At 43.4% G+C, this 16931-nt stretch overlaps 1 protein-coding gene across 1 annotated transcript in view; it reads left to right on the forward strand.

Moving 5' to 3' along the window:
* Positions 1 to 16931, forward strand: part of CPXM2 (carboxypeptidase X, M14 family member 2) — a 187572-nt gene that overhangs the window by 135014 nt on the left and 35627 nt on the right. Inside the window, exons 7-9 of the mRNA XM_006136104.4 lie at positions 7099 to 7183; positions 9215 to 9365; positions 16126 to 16214. Coding sequence (XP_006136166.2) covers positions 7099 to 7183; positions 9215 to 9365; positions 16126 to 16214 — 325 coding nt within the window. The remainder of the gene's footprint in view (positions 1 to 7098; positions 7184 to 9214; positions 9366 to 16125; positions 16215 to 16931) is intronic.

Consider the following 16931-nt stretch of genomic DNA (forward strand, 5'->3'; position numbering starts at 1 on the left):
AGGGCCAGAGAGCACAGCTCACGCTCAGGGATAGGACCCCACACCTGCCTCTACTATTAGAAATTCCACCAGATCCTGGGGGATGGGGAAGCTGTTTCCCCTGTTGTCGTCCGGCCGGAGGCCACAGCAGAGGAGGAGGAGAACCAGCGCCAGCAGGAAGAAGAGAAGGAGACATACACCATCACCCTGTCCCTGGAGCTGGTTCCTGTCAGTCAGGATGTCTCCCAGGCCTCGTCTGATGCCAGGGAGGGATCTTCAGGTGAGTGCTCTCAGATTGTCACACACACAGGGCAGGGGAGATGGGTGTAGAGGGGATGGGGTGTGAGCGTCGCTTGGACTGCTCGGGCTGGATATCGTGCTGCAGTCCGTGCACGTGAAACCATGTTCAGCGTTAGTGTGCACCATGCCGACTCAGCAGGCAGCCCCTTGAGCATGGGTGGGATCCTGCTGCTAGGCTCAGTGGAGGCCACACACATCTGGCCCCAGGAGGGAGGGAGCCCTCCCACCACCTGCCTGCTTCCAGCCATGACTAGACACAAGGCTGCAGGCACGACCCCAGATACACTGAGGAGTGCAGCACACAGCACACGGGCATGCCTGTACGTGCGAGGCACTACACACTCCTGCGGATAGTGCTGCGAGCTGCAGGTGTGTGAGCTCCCCTACGTTCAGGCGGGTCAGGAGGCACCTGAACCATGCCTTGAGGTGGCCGAAGGTGCACTCGACCTGAATCCTGGCCCGGTTCAAGAAGGCATTGAATTGGTCCCTGCTGGGGTCCAGGTGGCCAGTGTATGGCTTCATTAACCATGGCATGAGGGGGTAGGCAGCATCCCCCACGATGCATAGTGGCATCTGCATGTCGTGGCAATGACAAAGTCGTGGCAGGGGAAGAATGTGCACGCTTCCAGCTTCCCGTACAGGCTGGAATTCTTAAAGACATTGGAACTCCAGCCTGTATGCCAGCATTGTGTGCCCTGCCCGACCACCCTACAAAAATGTCCGTGAAGTGTCCACGGTGGTTGACGAGGGCCTGCAGCACCATGGAGAAGTAGCCCTTCCTATTAATATACTGCACTGCTCAATGCTCAGGTTTGGGATGTGGGTCCCACGCAACTCAGGAACCCCAGAATAGCAAATCTGGACATGATCGGGTCCAGGTCTCCCAAGTGAATGACCCTCTGCAGCAGGATTGAGTTGATGGCCCTCACAACCTGCAGAAGGAGACAAACAAACACACAAAACAGAGAATGAGAGAGGGAGTGCCTGAGCCTCTCTGTTTCAATTTCCCATTATAAAATTAGGATAATAATACTTTCCTACATCACAGAACAATTGTAAGGTGTTTAGATACCATAATGATGGGGCCACAGAAGTATCATAGATGGATAAAATATAGACCATATAGGAACACTAAATAACAACAATAATTAAGGGTATGTCTACACTACCCTCCTAGTTCGAACTAGGAGGGTAATGTAGGCATACCGCACTTGCAAATGAAGCCCGGGATTTGAATTTCCCGGGCTTCATTTGCATAAGCGGGGAGCCGCCATTTTTAAAACCCCGCTGGTTCGAACCCCGTGCAGCGCGGCTACACGGGGCTCGAACTAGGTAGTTCGGACTAGGCTTCCTATTCCGAACTACCGGTACATCTCGCTGCACGGGGTTCGAACCAGCGGGGTTTTAAAAATGGCGGCTCCCCGCTTATGCAAATGAAGCCCGGGAAATTCAAATCCCGGGCTTCATTTGCAAATGTGGTATGCCTACATTACCCAGCTAGTTCGAACTAGCGGGGTAGTGTAGACATACCCAAAGAGATCCACTATGCCTAGTACAGGTTGGACCTCGCTGGTCAGGAACCTCAGGACCTTACTGGTACTGAACTAGGGGATTTGCCAGACCAGTAGAAGTCCCTCCCCTCATGACCCCCAGTGCCCTCAGGCTAGGGCTCTAGCCCAGCCATGCTGCTGCTTGGCGCCAACCCCAGCCCCTGCTGCTGCCTGCCTCACTGGGGCTCCCCAGGCCAGAGCTCCCTGACCACAGCTGGAGAGGAGCTCCAGAGCTCCACAGCCGGAGTTCCCTGGCCACAGCTGGAGCTCCCTCACTGCCATCAGGGCCGGAGCGCCACTGCTGCTGCCAGCCCACCACCGCCCGGCTACTGGGGCCAAAATGCCCCACTGCGCCATCTGTCCCTACTGACATGGGGCTCCTGTCTGAGTCACCGCCTCTCCCCACACCTCACCATGCTCCTGCCCCACCACCAGAGCCCCCTGTTCCCGGGCTCAGTGCTGGATCTTGAATGTTGCTGGACCAGAGAGTCCATCATTAGGGAGGTACAAACTGTGTATTTCAATTGTGTTTTGATTGCCGTGTCTCTCCTCTGTGAGGTTAATAAAACTTTCTCAGAGAAAATAAAATCTTCATAACAAATTACTTTTTTGACTTTTGTAGCTATGTTGTTATTACATAGAACAGTCTGGCAGAAACAACTAAAGCAAGAAATGTTTTTCATGGGGAAACACCTGAATCAAGCTGAAATCTAATAGATCCATATTTCTTGTCACCGTAGGTTTTCTCCCTTCATACCTTTTGGTTTGTGGGCAGGTCATGCAAACTGTATTTAAAGCTGTATCAGCACACTGAGGAATAGCTACAGCCAGGGTTCGCTGAGCCGTGGCGAGCCCCGCTCGCCAGCCGCGTGGTTCAGCACGCTGCGCATGCGCAGACACGTTGTGCATGCGCTGGTCATGCTGCAGTGCTCTGCCAGGCTATAATCTACTCGCCTGTGGCGAGTAGATTACCTTAATTGTCGAGCTCACAGCAAAACAACATCTAAGCCCTTTAATGGCGACTGTGTTTCAAAAAGATTTGTGATGTCAAGCCCGTGCACAAAAAAATAGCTTGATAAGGAATTCAGTATGGCTCTGTTCTAAGGAATTTCCATAAATTAGGTTTTCATATGTTCACAAGCAGATGGGTATCTCTGATTTAGTATACTACAGGATTGTGGTAGATTCAGCTATTTGTACAATTAATTCAGCACAGCTTCTCAGCATGTTCCCTATAAAAGAGCTATAGATGACCAAAATACTGGAAAGTACTCCAATATTCCCTTTAATGGGGAAGTTCTGCTGTTAAAATGTTTATACATCTTTTAGAAAAGAACCTTGAGGAGTTTTGATGTGAAGTACTGTTGAAATTGTTGTTGTCTTCAGATCTCAGAGCCAATGTCGAGTCTAGCACATGAGCTAAACCCTGTAGTATCCAGTTCAGCAAGGTGAAACAGAGATGTTGCCCAGTGTTTCCTATGCCAAGGGACTCCTGCTGGTTGTGGCAGGATTTCTCAGGGAAAGCAGAAAACAATGCTCTATGCATCTGTTCCTGAATTATTTAATTCAAAGGAAATTTTTCAGTCAGTGTCAGTGGGACCCAGATCACAGCACACTGCAGGGAAAAGAGGATCACTTCCCTGCTCTGAGCAAGGGCAAAGGTATGCTTATTTGTTGCAGGCTATCACATACCTCCTAACCTACAGACTACAGCGAAATGAGGGCCAGATGTGTCGGCTGCTACATTAGCGTGCATTATCTCCTACCACCAATCCCGTGCAGTCATTTCAAGCTGCATATGTATTGGGCTAAAATCTAACCACATTTGTATTTTAATTGACAGACATTGTCTGAGAAGCAGGTTACTTTTTTATCACTTCCAAGAAGGTTAAAATCTGATCAGTGCCCATTTTCCTTTGGTGCAAATGTGGACATTTATAAGTGTGTGAAGTGAAAATTAAAATGAAGATATGATGACAGAAAAACAAGTCAGGAATATAATTGTAGCTTCCACCTGCTTCCTTGTGTCAGTAGAATGAGCTAATTCCGTTGAATGAAAATGTTAGGGACCAGAACATTTGCCACAATAAAAAAAAAGATGTTTAATACTGTCATATGCTGTGTGCTGGTGGGTTTTACATCCTACATCTATGGAATGGTATTATAACATTCTCACTTATAAGGGATTTCAGAAGTGATTTGGAATATTGACTTAGAGAAACTCAGTGCTTGATTTATTTTCCTGTTACTTTCAAAACCAGTTACTTAAGAAAACCATGGAAGGAGGTGGAAGGGGAACTGACTTTTACTTTTTATCCTTATTTAAATTACAAAATCCAAATACAAATATTCTGTGGTAGATTTCAGTTGGTTTCAGGAAAGGAAAGATGCCTTTGGGTTTGTAATAAAACTATTTTTGGTTATCCATCCTGACCTTAACAAGTAGCCCTGGAGAATAGCAAAAAACAAAACAAAATTTAAAAACCCATTGTGTGTGTGTGTGTGTGTGTGTGTGTGTGTGTGTGTGAGCTTTTTGATTGCAGATTTTTTTGTGTGTGTTTTGGCAGGGGTTATCTCCTAAATTCCTCATTTCCATCTCTGCTGGATGTAAATTGGCTCTGTAGGGGTATGTCTACATTACAGAATTTTGTTGGAAAAATGGCCGTTTTTCCAACAAAACCTGAGTTACGTCCACACTGCAATCGCATTCTTCCAAAAGTAAATCAAAGGAACAGAGGAGTTTTTCTGGTGTTGGCAATCCTTTTTCTGTGAGGAAGAAACCTTTTTCTGGGAGAGTGCTTTCGGAAAAAGGCGTGTGTGGACGGAGACAAGGGAGTTCTTTCAGAAGAAGAGGAAAAAGCACAGGTGCCCTGGTGGCCACTCCGTCAATAGTAATCACAGCTTAAATGTGAGAGAGCATCCAATCAGTCTGGATGCTATCTTTTGAAAAAGCAGATTGCTTTTTTGATGCACTTTTGTGTGTGAACGCTCTTTTTAGGAAGAAGTTTTTTCGGAAGATCTCTTCCGAAAAAAAGTTCTTCCAAAAGAAGCCTGCAGTCTAGACATAGCCTAGGTCATGGATGACAGTGACTCTCCTAGGGCAATCCCCCCATTATTTCACAAGGTCAGGAAAGAAAGATGCTACTATAAGTGAACTAAATGTATTCAGAGCTCTGAAGTTGCTCTATTATTTTGTATCATTTTACACCAAGAAAGACTTGAGATGCCAGCATAGCACTTTTCAGAACTAATACCCTAGTAAATCCTCTGTCTCTAGAGATACTTAATTGAGTTACAGAAAAACTCAGTGTAGGGCTTCTGTCTTTTAACAATTATTTAATAAACATCACAGCAGCATGTATATTATGGGTGGTTTTCTAGCTTTTAACTACACAGGCAAAAAGTCCACTCTTCCTGATGATAATCAAGTTTTTGCAGTCTAAATTAGTAATAATTTTTAAAAAAAGGCTGAATATTGATTCAAAATGCAAACCAATTAACTGGTCTTGAAAATGCTCAGGGCTGGGGGGACAGATTTACAAAGACGCTTAAAAATGCACATAGGTACCAAAGCCAAGTGCCTAACTGTTATTAATTTTCAATGGGAGTCAGATACCTCACCTGCCTAATGACTTCTGAAAATCCCCCTGGGCTCTTATTGGCATGTGTAGGTACCTACGTATTTTTGTAAGTCTGACCCTAAGTGCTCACTATCATCCACAATCTTATTTACAGTAATGGGAATACTCCTACTAATGAGACAAACCCAGTAGCAGCCCCACAAAGTCTTTATGTTTTTGCTAGCGGGGGTTGGTTCACTCATTATCTGAGCTGTCACCTCCCGATGAAAGAGAAAGGAAAATATCAGTTGCCAGCCATGCAGAAGTTTGGTGAACATGGGATAAGATTGTTTTGAGAGCTGGTAAAGCTCCCTCTTGCCTCTCAGGCTCCTATACTGATCACCAACAAGCCATAATACTTTCTAGAACTAGCTAAGGGCTAAATTATGACTTTAGTCCAAGTAAAGGAGCTGCATTACGTACATAACCCCAGCCAGGAACTGTGACTCAGAAGCACCTCTGTGAGAGACAGTTCCTTCCCCGATCCATGCTGGCTCTCAAACCCAGGAAGGAGGGGCTGGGAAGGAAATAGGTGACTGCTGCCCATCAAAGGGCGTAGCTTACTTCTTTCCTCACACCTCACTAACCCTTCTGGCCTGTGAGTGGTAGCAGTGGTGGGGAGAGGAGCTAATGCTTTGCCCTTTCCCTGCCCCTCCTATTCTCTCCACTCATAATAGGGAGTACAGTACCAGAGAATAGGGGCTGTGCTCCATATCAGATTGACCACAGGATCTGAATAGGTCTGATTCAGTTGAGCATAGAAGCCATGGCTTCTAACTCCTCTGCAAACCCCTGATAAGTTGAGAAGGACAAGGGCCATTAGGTAAGAATGAGAGTTCCTGTCCTGGGACTAGCTGCTAGAAGTAGAGAGGGTCTGGCTGCAGGTGATGTGGAGGGGAGGGCCTCTTAAGAGTTCAAGTCTGTGGAACCTGGACCATATTATTCCCATTTTGTATTCATATTTCAGTAATGCCCCAAATCCTCACTCAGCTAGGGACTTATCCTGCTGGGAACTCAGTAAGACACCTCTTTGTGAACCTGTAGCGTTTGATCCCTTTCCATCTGCTGGGAACCCAACTTCAGGATTCAGTTCATATGCCCCTTCTTGAAATACCATACTTTTTAGGATTCATACAGCCCTCATTTTTGCATCTGGAAATGGAAAGAGCCTGTTATTAGAAGTAGGATGAGCCACTGAATGGAAATGCTGTTGCTTAAATTCAGGGGATTTTATTCCTAGAGTTTTTATTAACTTTTTTCATCCTCACTGTCAGTGATGGTAGGAATTGCTAGTGTTTTGTGGCTGCGGGGGAGTGGTGGGGAGCATATTCATGGGTAATGGAAATTCTCTGGAATTAGTACGCCGGCTCTGAATAAACTATCAAAGAAGCTAGACTCTGTTTTATATACTGGGAGGAAGGAGAGGACTGAACATTATCTTGTGTGTGCTGTTCATTTCCATCTTCTTGAGTTTTTAAATTGTCTGCCAAAGCCAGTTCTGAATTTTGGTTTCCCAGCCAAGAGCTGATATTATTTTGCCATTTGGGATTTCAATAACTAGCAGTTTTATTGAACATACTTGAATACATTTACAAACAAAACCCAACACACATGACCACAAACAACAAAATCCTTTGCCTTCTGTCTAGGAGTGACTGGGTGACGTCTTACAAAGTAATGGTGAGCAATGACAGTCACGCATGGATCACTGTCAAAAATGGATCTGGAGACATGGTGAGTAGAACAGAACAGGAGTGCTACAAAGAATAGTGGGAAAGCATTACCTGAGAAAAGAGGAATCACACTGACTTTTGACTTGCCAGTGGTATCTGTCCTCGAGAAGCTCTGTGAGGCCACAAGGGGAATATGTATACATGCCCCTAGTCCTCTTCATTGTTTGAATGTTCCTGCCTCATGTCTGCCAATCCTTGCAGTGTAGATATGATTTTGAAGAAGTGACCCCCCCTCCCACTTCTTGCACACAAGAGGGGATAGATCAAATATGGAATCCCCTATGGATGTCAATGTGTAGACAACTACATGATTAACTGACAAGCCTGGGCTTATTGGTTAATCTTGATGACTACAGGCACTCCCTCCCATGCTGCCTCTATATCAGAGGCAGCGGGGGGGAGGGGGGAAATCCAGTGCCCAACAGCACTGGATCGGTGTGTCCAACACCATGCTGCGGCCTCTAATAGAGGCAGCAGTGCAGAGGGTGAGCGGGCAGGTGGGAGCTGATACACACGGGGAGATGGCTTTCAAGCAGACCTGCCTACCCCCTCCAGACATGCTCCACTGTGGACCAGCCTGCCCCCCCTGCAGCTTCCTTCAGAGGCAGCAGCAGGGGAAAAGGGGGGCAGAATCTGGTGCTGGGGGGGGAGGCATGTTAAAAGCCATTTTCCCATAGCATCAGCTTCGTGGAGCTGCCTGTCCCCCTACCCCACACTGCAGCAGTGTGGGGGTGGGGGTGGGACCCCAAAGCAACCTCTGTCTGCAGCAGCCTAGGCCCACCATAGACAGAAGCTGCTCCACACGAGCAGCCCCTGTCTGTGGGGAGCTAAGATACCCCACGGACAAGGGCTGCTGCCATCCCGTGCTGCTGCTTCTGTATCTGAGGTAGCAGTGCAAGGCAGCAGGCAGGAGCCGGTCTGCACAGGAAGCCACTTTTTAAACTGGCTCTCCTCACAGACGGGCTCCCGCCCGCCATGCCGCAGATACAGAGGTAGCAGTGCGGGTTGGCAGGGGGCTCCCTGGGAGTAGAGCCGAGAGCGCAATGGCTGCCAGCCTCACATCTGGGGGCTATCGAATAGTCATGTAACCGTTAAAATTTCATGTCGTTACACAACTGTTAAATTACATGCTATCTAACATCCCTAGAATTCCCTCCATGAGCCAGATCCTTAGTTGGTGTAAATCCGTTGATGTCAGTTGAATGACACCAATTTACAGTAGATGAAGATCTGGCCTCCTGTGTTGAGCTGAAGGGGTCCCCACATGCATAGTGAACTGTGCTTTTCTAGAGCTTGACACACCCTGCAGGTAGCTTATCTCAGGGTGAGCTGGGGGAATTCAAAGTGAAATGCACTTTTCTGCTCTTCCCTTAGAAAAGAATGTTCTGTCTAGACCACGCTATTGAGAGCAGGATGCCCTCTCTGCAGCTGCAGTGGAATTCTGGCCACTCGCTCTGTTTGGCAGACCACTAATTTGACTCAAACCTCTTGTGTACCAGTGGGTAGTACAATAAGATCTCCCTTTCTGATATGAGTTCAAAGGCTACTTCATCCTCTTCCTATGCATCTCAAAGAGCACTCATGCAATGCAGGGAGGAACTTGGGTTTAAAGGTGTTTGAACAAGATTTGGGAATGTGCTATGAATGCTGAGGGCCAGGTTCCTGAAAGATGTTGGCATGAGTGAGGAACATATGCAAAGGAGCTATATGTCATTGCATGTGGTGTGCAAGGGCCACAGACAGTCTCTACATATGGAAAAGTCAGGCATGTGAGTTCTATGCCTTTAGGGTGGACATTGTTTGAGAGAAGCTATGGAGAAGATGGGACTGTGACACTTTCCCCTTTTACTCTGTTCCACTAATATCTGAGCTGACTGTGTGATCTTTATGAAAAGCAGTTCCTCTCTGATTCCCCCTCACCTGCCTATCAGGGCATAATCTCATTCCAATCTTTGAGTTTTATCTAGTTCCAAAAGTTTGGAAAGCTCTGTTGAACTGAACTTGATATTTTTATATGTTTGAACCTGAATAGATTTTTGAAGGAAACAGTGAGAAAGAGATCCCGGTTCTCAATGAGCTGCCAGTACCAATTGTTGCTCGTTATATCCGTATAAACCCTCGATCATGGTACGAAGAAGGGAGCATCTGTATGAGACTGGAAATCCTAGGCTGCCCCCTGCCAGGTAAGCACACTTCTCAGTTACAGTTGGCAGGATTACCCACAAACTTTGCCAAGACCACATTAATCAGCTCATAAGGCGTCCTAAGCATGTCTTGGCATTAACATCTCTCTCTTGAATGGACTATCAAAGTTCTGTAAAAGGTAACAGAATTACAGTCTACCCAGCTGCAATGATAGCATCAGCGTAATTATATTTAAACACAACAAAAGTATGAATAATGGCCATGATTAATAACCCAAAATTACTCTTCTGATCTAATGAGGGTTCATGTTCAAGATGAGATGTGATTCATAAACCTTATTGAATGCACATGTACCCTTGTTAATAGAAGTATGCATTGAAAGGCTGATTTGTGAATTGCATAGAGCCATCGATTTTTGAGGAAAGAATGGACCACTATGACCATGTATTATGACAGCCAGCATAAGATGGACTTCCCTGAATAAATTACTGCTTCAGGTCTGATAGCTGTGCTTAAACTACAGTATTTTTTTATTCTTTTTTTGGAGGGGGCAGGAATCCAACTGGGAATTAAAATGTATCAACTGTTGACAAATGTTAGCAAATGGTTTCATTTTCCTTTAAGATTATGAAAGTCACACATCCTGAAAGTCAACACAAAATCTTCTGAATACAAGCTATTTCAGTAATCATACTCATGCAAAATGTATCTAGTGCCTAACTAGGTACCGTATACAAGGTGGAAACGAATTTGAGGCCATTTCATAAAAAGGTCATTCAAAATTTCACATTGCCTCAAGCTTACATCTCAGTTATGGATTATCATAACATAGCCTAGTGTCATGTTCAGATATAGATGTGTGTGTGTATGTGTGTAATTTGTAGTTTTGTTTGCTCAAGTTTTGAGCTGCTCATTCTAAATCTTTCATCTGCTTTTTTTCCCTTTAAACTGAAATTCTGGTATCTTGGGGTTATCTCTTCCTTTTCTTCCCGCAGGAGGCTATGAATAGTGCTTTCAGAAATACTAGAACCTAGACAAGAACTGCCTTTCCAGATCTTACCATTCCCATTTTAACTGCTTCTTCTCTGAGATTTGCTGCCTCCAATTCCACTGTTGATGTAGGTTCATCCCACCAATTGAAAGTGCAGAAGAAAAAACCTCGTGGACCAGCAAAGAGCAATGAGCACCTCAGATTTCTATTTGAAGTATACACCATATAGCCTTGGTTAGTGTATCTACAGGCACATTTTTTAGAATACAGGATGTCAGACAGAATTAAGTGAGAAACTCTCCTTCTTACTAGGGAACCAGTAGCAAGTGCACAGGAGGGACAAGCATAGTGGTTTCCATGGTATTATGAAGATGATGCTGATACCATGCTAGAGAGTGACATGTGCTATGGGAGACATTGAAAGTTCTTTACCACCATTAAGTCTCAGTTCTGTAAAACTGGTCTTTTTTTGATTCAAGCCAAAGGCAAAATGTGGTGCTTTGGAAAGTAAATGCTTTTTAATAATAGCTGTGTCATAAATACTGGATGTGAACACATAGAAACACATGCTGCCAGCTGCTGATGAGTGTAAGCACTCTGCTAATCACCTGGGTGGCATATGAATCTCTGCTGTGCATCCACCCAAGTGCTCAGCTTAGAGGAAACACTGCTGCTCATGTGCATCTGTAGGATCAAGGCATAAATAAACCACATAGGGTGTAACTACACTGCAGGGCTTAACTCGAAATAAGCTATTCAATTTGAGCTACGTCAATTGTGTATTTTATTTCAAAATAGCTTATTTTGAAATAGGGAGCATCTACACAGCACCTATTTTGAAAGTGATTTTCTGTTTAATCAAAGGCAAGACATGCTTATTTGTGGAAGGAGAGATGGCAAAAAGTCTTCCTGCAGCAGTGGAACAGTACAACACTCACAAGCTGAAGAGAAGGATGATGAAGGCGGCACTGGTTGTTCTATTTCCCCCCTGGTTTCCAAAAACGTTGCTACTTAGATACAGACTGACACATTCAGTCTTTTGCAGCTGTCTCAGAGGGATAGAAGTACTTTTCTTTCTTGTCTTTGCTCTAATGCAACATAAAGAAGCTGGATTTGATAAAAAAATCAAAAATATTGGAGGAGATAAAAATTCAAGAGAGGCTTTCATGTATGTATTATGTCAGAGAATGATCTCCACAATCGATGATTCTTTTAATAGAATAAATTCATGACATGAATTTAATATAATTTTCTGAATTCTTCAGATTGAGCTAAGAGGTAAAAATAACTTACATGATAGTATGTGCAAGTATATACTCTGTTTGATGGCATAATCTTTTGCAGTGGATACTCCATTCAATAGCTCTTTGAGCTACAGAACATTTCTTGCTACAGGTTACACCTCTAAAATCCGGAATTCTCTGGTCCGGCAACATCTGTGGTTGGGAATGACCGCAGATGTTCCAGGATCAGAGAGCCCTGGAGCTGCAGGGTGGAGGAAGGGGGCAGGCAGCACATGGCTCAGCTGTACTGCTTGGGGACGGGAGAGCAGGAGCAGGTGCACAACTCAATTGGGCTGCGAGGGGGACTGGGGCTGCGTGGCTCAGCTGTGCTGGGGGTGGGGTGCCAGGAGCCGGTGCACAGCTCAGCTGTTCTGGGGACAGGCCATGAGCTAGAACGTGGCTCATCTGGACTGCGGGGGAAGCTGGCAGGGGTGAGAGGGAGTGAACTGAATTCACCTTCCCTGGTCCAGAAAAATCCCCTATGCAAGACCAGTCAGGTCCCAAGGGTGCCAGACCAGGGAGGATCAGCCTGTAGATCAGAAGACATTAACAAACAAACAAACAATAGACTCTCGAAACCCTCAAACTCATATCCTACTGATGGGTAATCATTTACACAAGCAGTTCCATTGACTTCAGTGGGATTGCTTATGCGAGCGACTGCTGTCTGTGGTGTCAAAATCTGGCCCTTTGTGTTTTTAATTTTATCAATGTAGAGAATTAAAGTCTTTATGTAGACAAATTCATATTAGCTTTCCTGGAAATTTTTCCTATGTTGGGGACTGCATCAAAATAAGTCTAAATTCAATAAGGGTATATCTACACAGCGACATTATTTCAAAATAACTTAGTCCATGTCTACACAGCAGGCAGTTATTTTGAAATAATGTCAAAAAACTGTCACGCTGGAGGACTTCTTACTCCGACTCCTGTAACCCTCATGGTATGAAGAGTAAGGAAAGTTGGAGAAGAATGCTCCATTTTGAAATAATTGCTGTGTAGATGCTCCCAATTTCGAAATAAGCTGTGCCATTGACATAGCTCAATTTGTGTAGCTTATTTTGAGTTAAGCCTTGCTGTGTAGATATACCCTATGAGATTTGAGTGTAGCCTATATAACATATCCCTATATATTCATCATGGGGGATGTGTTACAGCATGCTGTAATAAAATGATTGTCCTCAGAATGTTTCCTTTCACCTCTTCATTGTTCCATAAAGTTCTGTTATGAGCACCTACTCCCTATGCTTAGAATGGGGAAAGTTGTTGGAATCTGTAATATTTCTAGAACAAGTATAAACTTTACATTTGCTTATTATTAACAGTTAAAAGAAAACTTTTGAAAGATAACTCCTATAGACTAATGAATTTATTCTTAGGCTGAACATACATTCCATTTTGGCTGGGACAGTCTCTTTTCTAAGCCCAGTCCTGGACATCCTTATTTTTTGGGGACAAAACTAGGTATTAGTACTGATTGCTCCTACAAATGGGACAAATGGCCAATTGTGCTAAAAATTGGGAGACACCCCCCTAATGGGGTATGGAGGAAGTTGGGGAAGGGGAGCAGTGACCATGAAAATAGAAACACATGATTTACTCTAGTGGCTGTCTGTACATTTCTTCAAGATGTGTTTAATATCCATAATATGTTTAATTTGCTAGAGACAGTTCAGACTTGTGCATGTTCATTAGGAACAGGGTGTACGTTCCCAATCAATAAGTCTGAGATTTTCAGAGTTACCTAAGGGATTTAGGCGTGATCATCCTTTAATTTTAATAGGAGGTATATCTAAATCCTTTACAATGCACTGAACACCTCCAGAAGAATACTGACAATCAAATTAGGCCCAGGAAATGGGTTGAGAACAGCCCTCCCTATGACGTCACCCGTGTGTGTCTGGCATGTGGCACAGGCAGTGGATCGGGCTCTGTGTGCCTCATACAGCACGGATGCAGAGCCGGTTGGAGTGAGGTGCAACGGTGTGCGGACATGATGGCCCATTAGACGATAGCCCACCGGGAAATTCCCGGTATTCCGCTGAGCCAGTCTGCCCCTGAACACCTCAGCCACAAACAAACAAACAAACAAACAAACAAACAAACAAACAAACAAACAAACAAACAAACAAAAAATGCAGAATTAGAATGGCTGCAAATTCTGTGAATCTATACAAGGGAATCTTTATCATTTGGTAACGCAAGGTGCTTTGAGAGTTATAGTTTCACCCTCCTATCTTAATGAGACTCTTTTCATACATGGCATTTCACATCCACCCCTAAAGAACACTAAAAACTGAAGAAAGAAAGACATAATTACTTACCATTTATTTATTTGTTTATTTGTACATACTATGGTAGCACCTGGGAACCCCTTTCAAAGTTCATGGTCTCATTGTGCTAAGCACTGTACAGACATGTAACAAAGAGACAGATCTTGCCCTAGAGAACTAAAGTCATCATGACAGACAGGATACAAAAGGAGACAAAGCTAACAAATAGGGTGGAGCAGAATCGGAGGATGCCAGAGGTGAGCAGAAAATTATAAGCATTTGTTTTATAAAAGTAGTTTAGATTAATTGAAAACTCTCTATGTTCTTTAGTTGAGAAGCAATTAGACATTGTGGCAATTATTTCTTTCTCTCTCATTCACACCCAAACTCTCATAGAATTACAGATAGAAAAGATCATATGTCCATCTCTCTGCTAGTGCAACAGATTTCTGTATTTTACACTATGTTGTTTAACTTTGGGACAGAGGTAGAAGTATATCAGAAACGATTCTTTCAAGGTTCCTTTGCCAGCCAGTATATAAATTAGCTGTGATTCTGGCTTAAATGGAAGTTGACATTGGAAAAATCAATACATTCTTTTGAATTCATCATAATCGTCCTGACTTTCAGGGTGTCTTCTTCCTAGAAGGGGGAGTGATTGTTTGAAATAATGCCAGGAAACCACAGTTGAAATGCTACAATGATTTTAGCTGCATGGGGTCTTATTTTCTGTTTGAATGATGGTAAACAGTTGTTGCTAAGACAGACTTAATATATAGCAGATGAGAGTGGGGTTTTGGTTGGTTGGGGTTTTTTTATGTTTTGGTTTTTGTCTTCTGCATTTTGCTCTGTTATGTCCTAATCTATATTCCTGCTGCAACAGAAAATTCAATGGTCAAAACAGCCTGAAAATAGAGGTTGGCAAAACGTTGTTTGTTCACAAGAGATCTTACGTTGTGCACATTTTAGAAGTAGCACCAGAGGTGCAATACTCCTTTTGTAGGACTGTTTTCATTTTCAATGGAAATGGGAGGTCCCTTATTACCTTCTTTGGGTTTCACCCACCAAATCTATGGCATTCCTAGGACACAAACATGTCATGCATAGACAAAATGCCAGGCTTTGAAAGTCTCTCTTAAAGGAAGGGAATTTTAAGTACTGATCTGGGCTGTGGGACGTTAGCAGCCCAGAGGGTCATGGCGGGACAAAGCCAAATGTTTGGTGGGCCACATTTTGCCAGCCTCTGTTCTAACAGTAGACTAGAACGTGGAAATGCAGAACAGAATAACAATGAAAAATAATCCCTGGTGCGGGTGAAAAACTCAATTAACATTTCAGAAATGTCCAAAAATGGTGGTTTGGGTTCACTGCTTGGAATTAGCATAAGCTGGAGTTGGGAGTGTTTCTAACTTTTCCAAAAGAGTTTGCTCATCCCACCTTTTTCTTTAATGGAACTTCCAGTGCATTCAGCTGGAAAGGCAAGAAAGCACAGGTTTTTGTTTCACCTTCATCTTCTTGCTTGACACTAATTATTAACTGTCACGCTGCTGGTTTAATTAGATATGTGATGGCCTGCCTTCTGTTGAGAAATGTTTCCATGGAACACATCACACAGAGTAAATTATATCCACATGGTAAAGAAAATAGTCTGTTAATTTTCAATTAAAAAGCCCAAAAGCTTTTGCAGTCAATTTAAGAAAATACTTAGCTAGAGATAATTCTTACTATCAAGTGTGGGTCCATTATTTATTAGACCCAATATTTTTCAGGCAGTACACAATCTCTGAAAATGCTAGCATCAAAGAGCTACTGGTTCTCTACAGTAGCTAATTATCTGGTAGAAACATAACATTTGCTGGGGCTTTTTCCTTTGAAGTGGCCTTTCCATTCTTAAATCCATCAGAATGATGCCTTGATCATTTTCTAGTGTCTTTTGCCCTTTTACAAAGCACTAGAATGTGTTTTTTGCTTTTCCTATTATTCCCAGTTTAGTTGTTAATGCAGAGTAAATGTGTCAGTTACCATAAGCTTGCTGTTTCTTTGCTCCTATTTGGTTTAACGAGTTGATTTGTATGGTAATTAGTAATATTTCAAAGCTGCTGTTTGTTTACTTCAGCTATTCAAAAGAGTCTTCATTAAACATGACTAGGAAAATGGTGTTCAGAGCAAAATGCTTTCTCTCCATGTTTGGCATCTCTTCCTTTGGGAATAGTTAATAACTATATGCAATTTTTAAAATTTCTTTTCTCAGACCCAAATAATTATTATCACAGAAGAAATGAAATGACAACCACAGATGATCTTGATTTTAAACACCACAATTACAAAGAAATGAGACAGGTAGGCCACACAGAATGCAATTTAAGTTCTGGCATGTGTACAGGTGTGGGTGGGTGATTGTGTTGGGGTTCTTGTTTAGATAGTTGAATTCTATCAACTCCTAAATTTTGCAGAGCATTGTAGGGGAAAAGTGAATGTATAGGCAGCTGAGATCTATGCATTTTCCAAATACATCCTAGCTGCAGATAAGGCTTTTCCAAAGAATACCTTGACCAAGTTGTTTTGTAAGGGCTTACAGAGGAAATTCAGTGTCCATCAACAGACCTTGATAGTTTCATTTATTAACTTTGGGTACAGTATTGGTGTGTGTGATAAACCATTAATGAGAAATACATTCTAGATCTCAGAGAGCGGGTTTCTTTCTGCCTGCCCCCTTTCTTTGATTAGCTACTTTAAAAGGCACATGGATTCTTCCTAGCAATGCACGTTTTGGCCGTATGGTAGATCCAGAGCTCTCTGAGGTTGGTAGGCGTCTTTTCATTGATTTCAATGGACAGTGGATCAGCCTGGTGAGATTTCCATTGAGTGTCATGCTTATGCATCTATTATACAAATATATATTTAAGGACTTGTACTAGTACTTCAGAGTTATTTAAGATGAGCATTTCCCCCTTAAATGCCACAGAGAAAACATTAACAAAGACTTATGAGCTGAAGATGCAAGAAAAGGATATTTAGACTTTGTCACTAGACAGCGGAATGGTACTCATGGAAGGA

Source organism: Pelodiscus sinensis, chromosome 8 (assembly GCF_049634645.1).
Source record: "Pelodiscus sinensis isolate JC-2024 chromosome 8, ASM4963464v1, whole genome shotgun sequence".
Taxonomy (NCBI): domain Eukaryota; kingdom Metazoa; phylum Chordata; order Testudines; family Trionychidae; genus Pelodiscus; species Pelodiscus sinensis.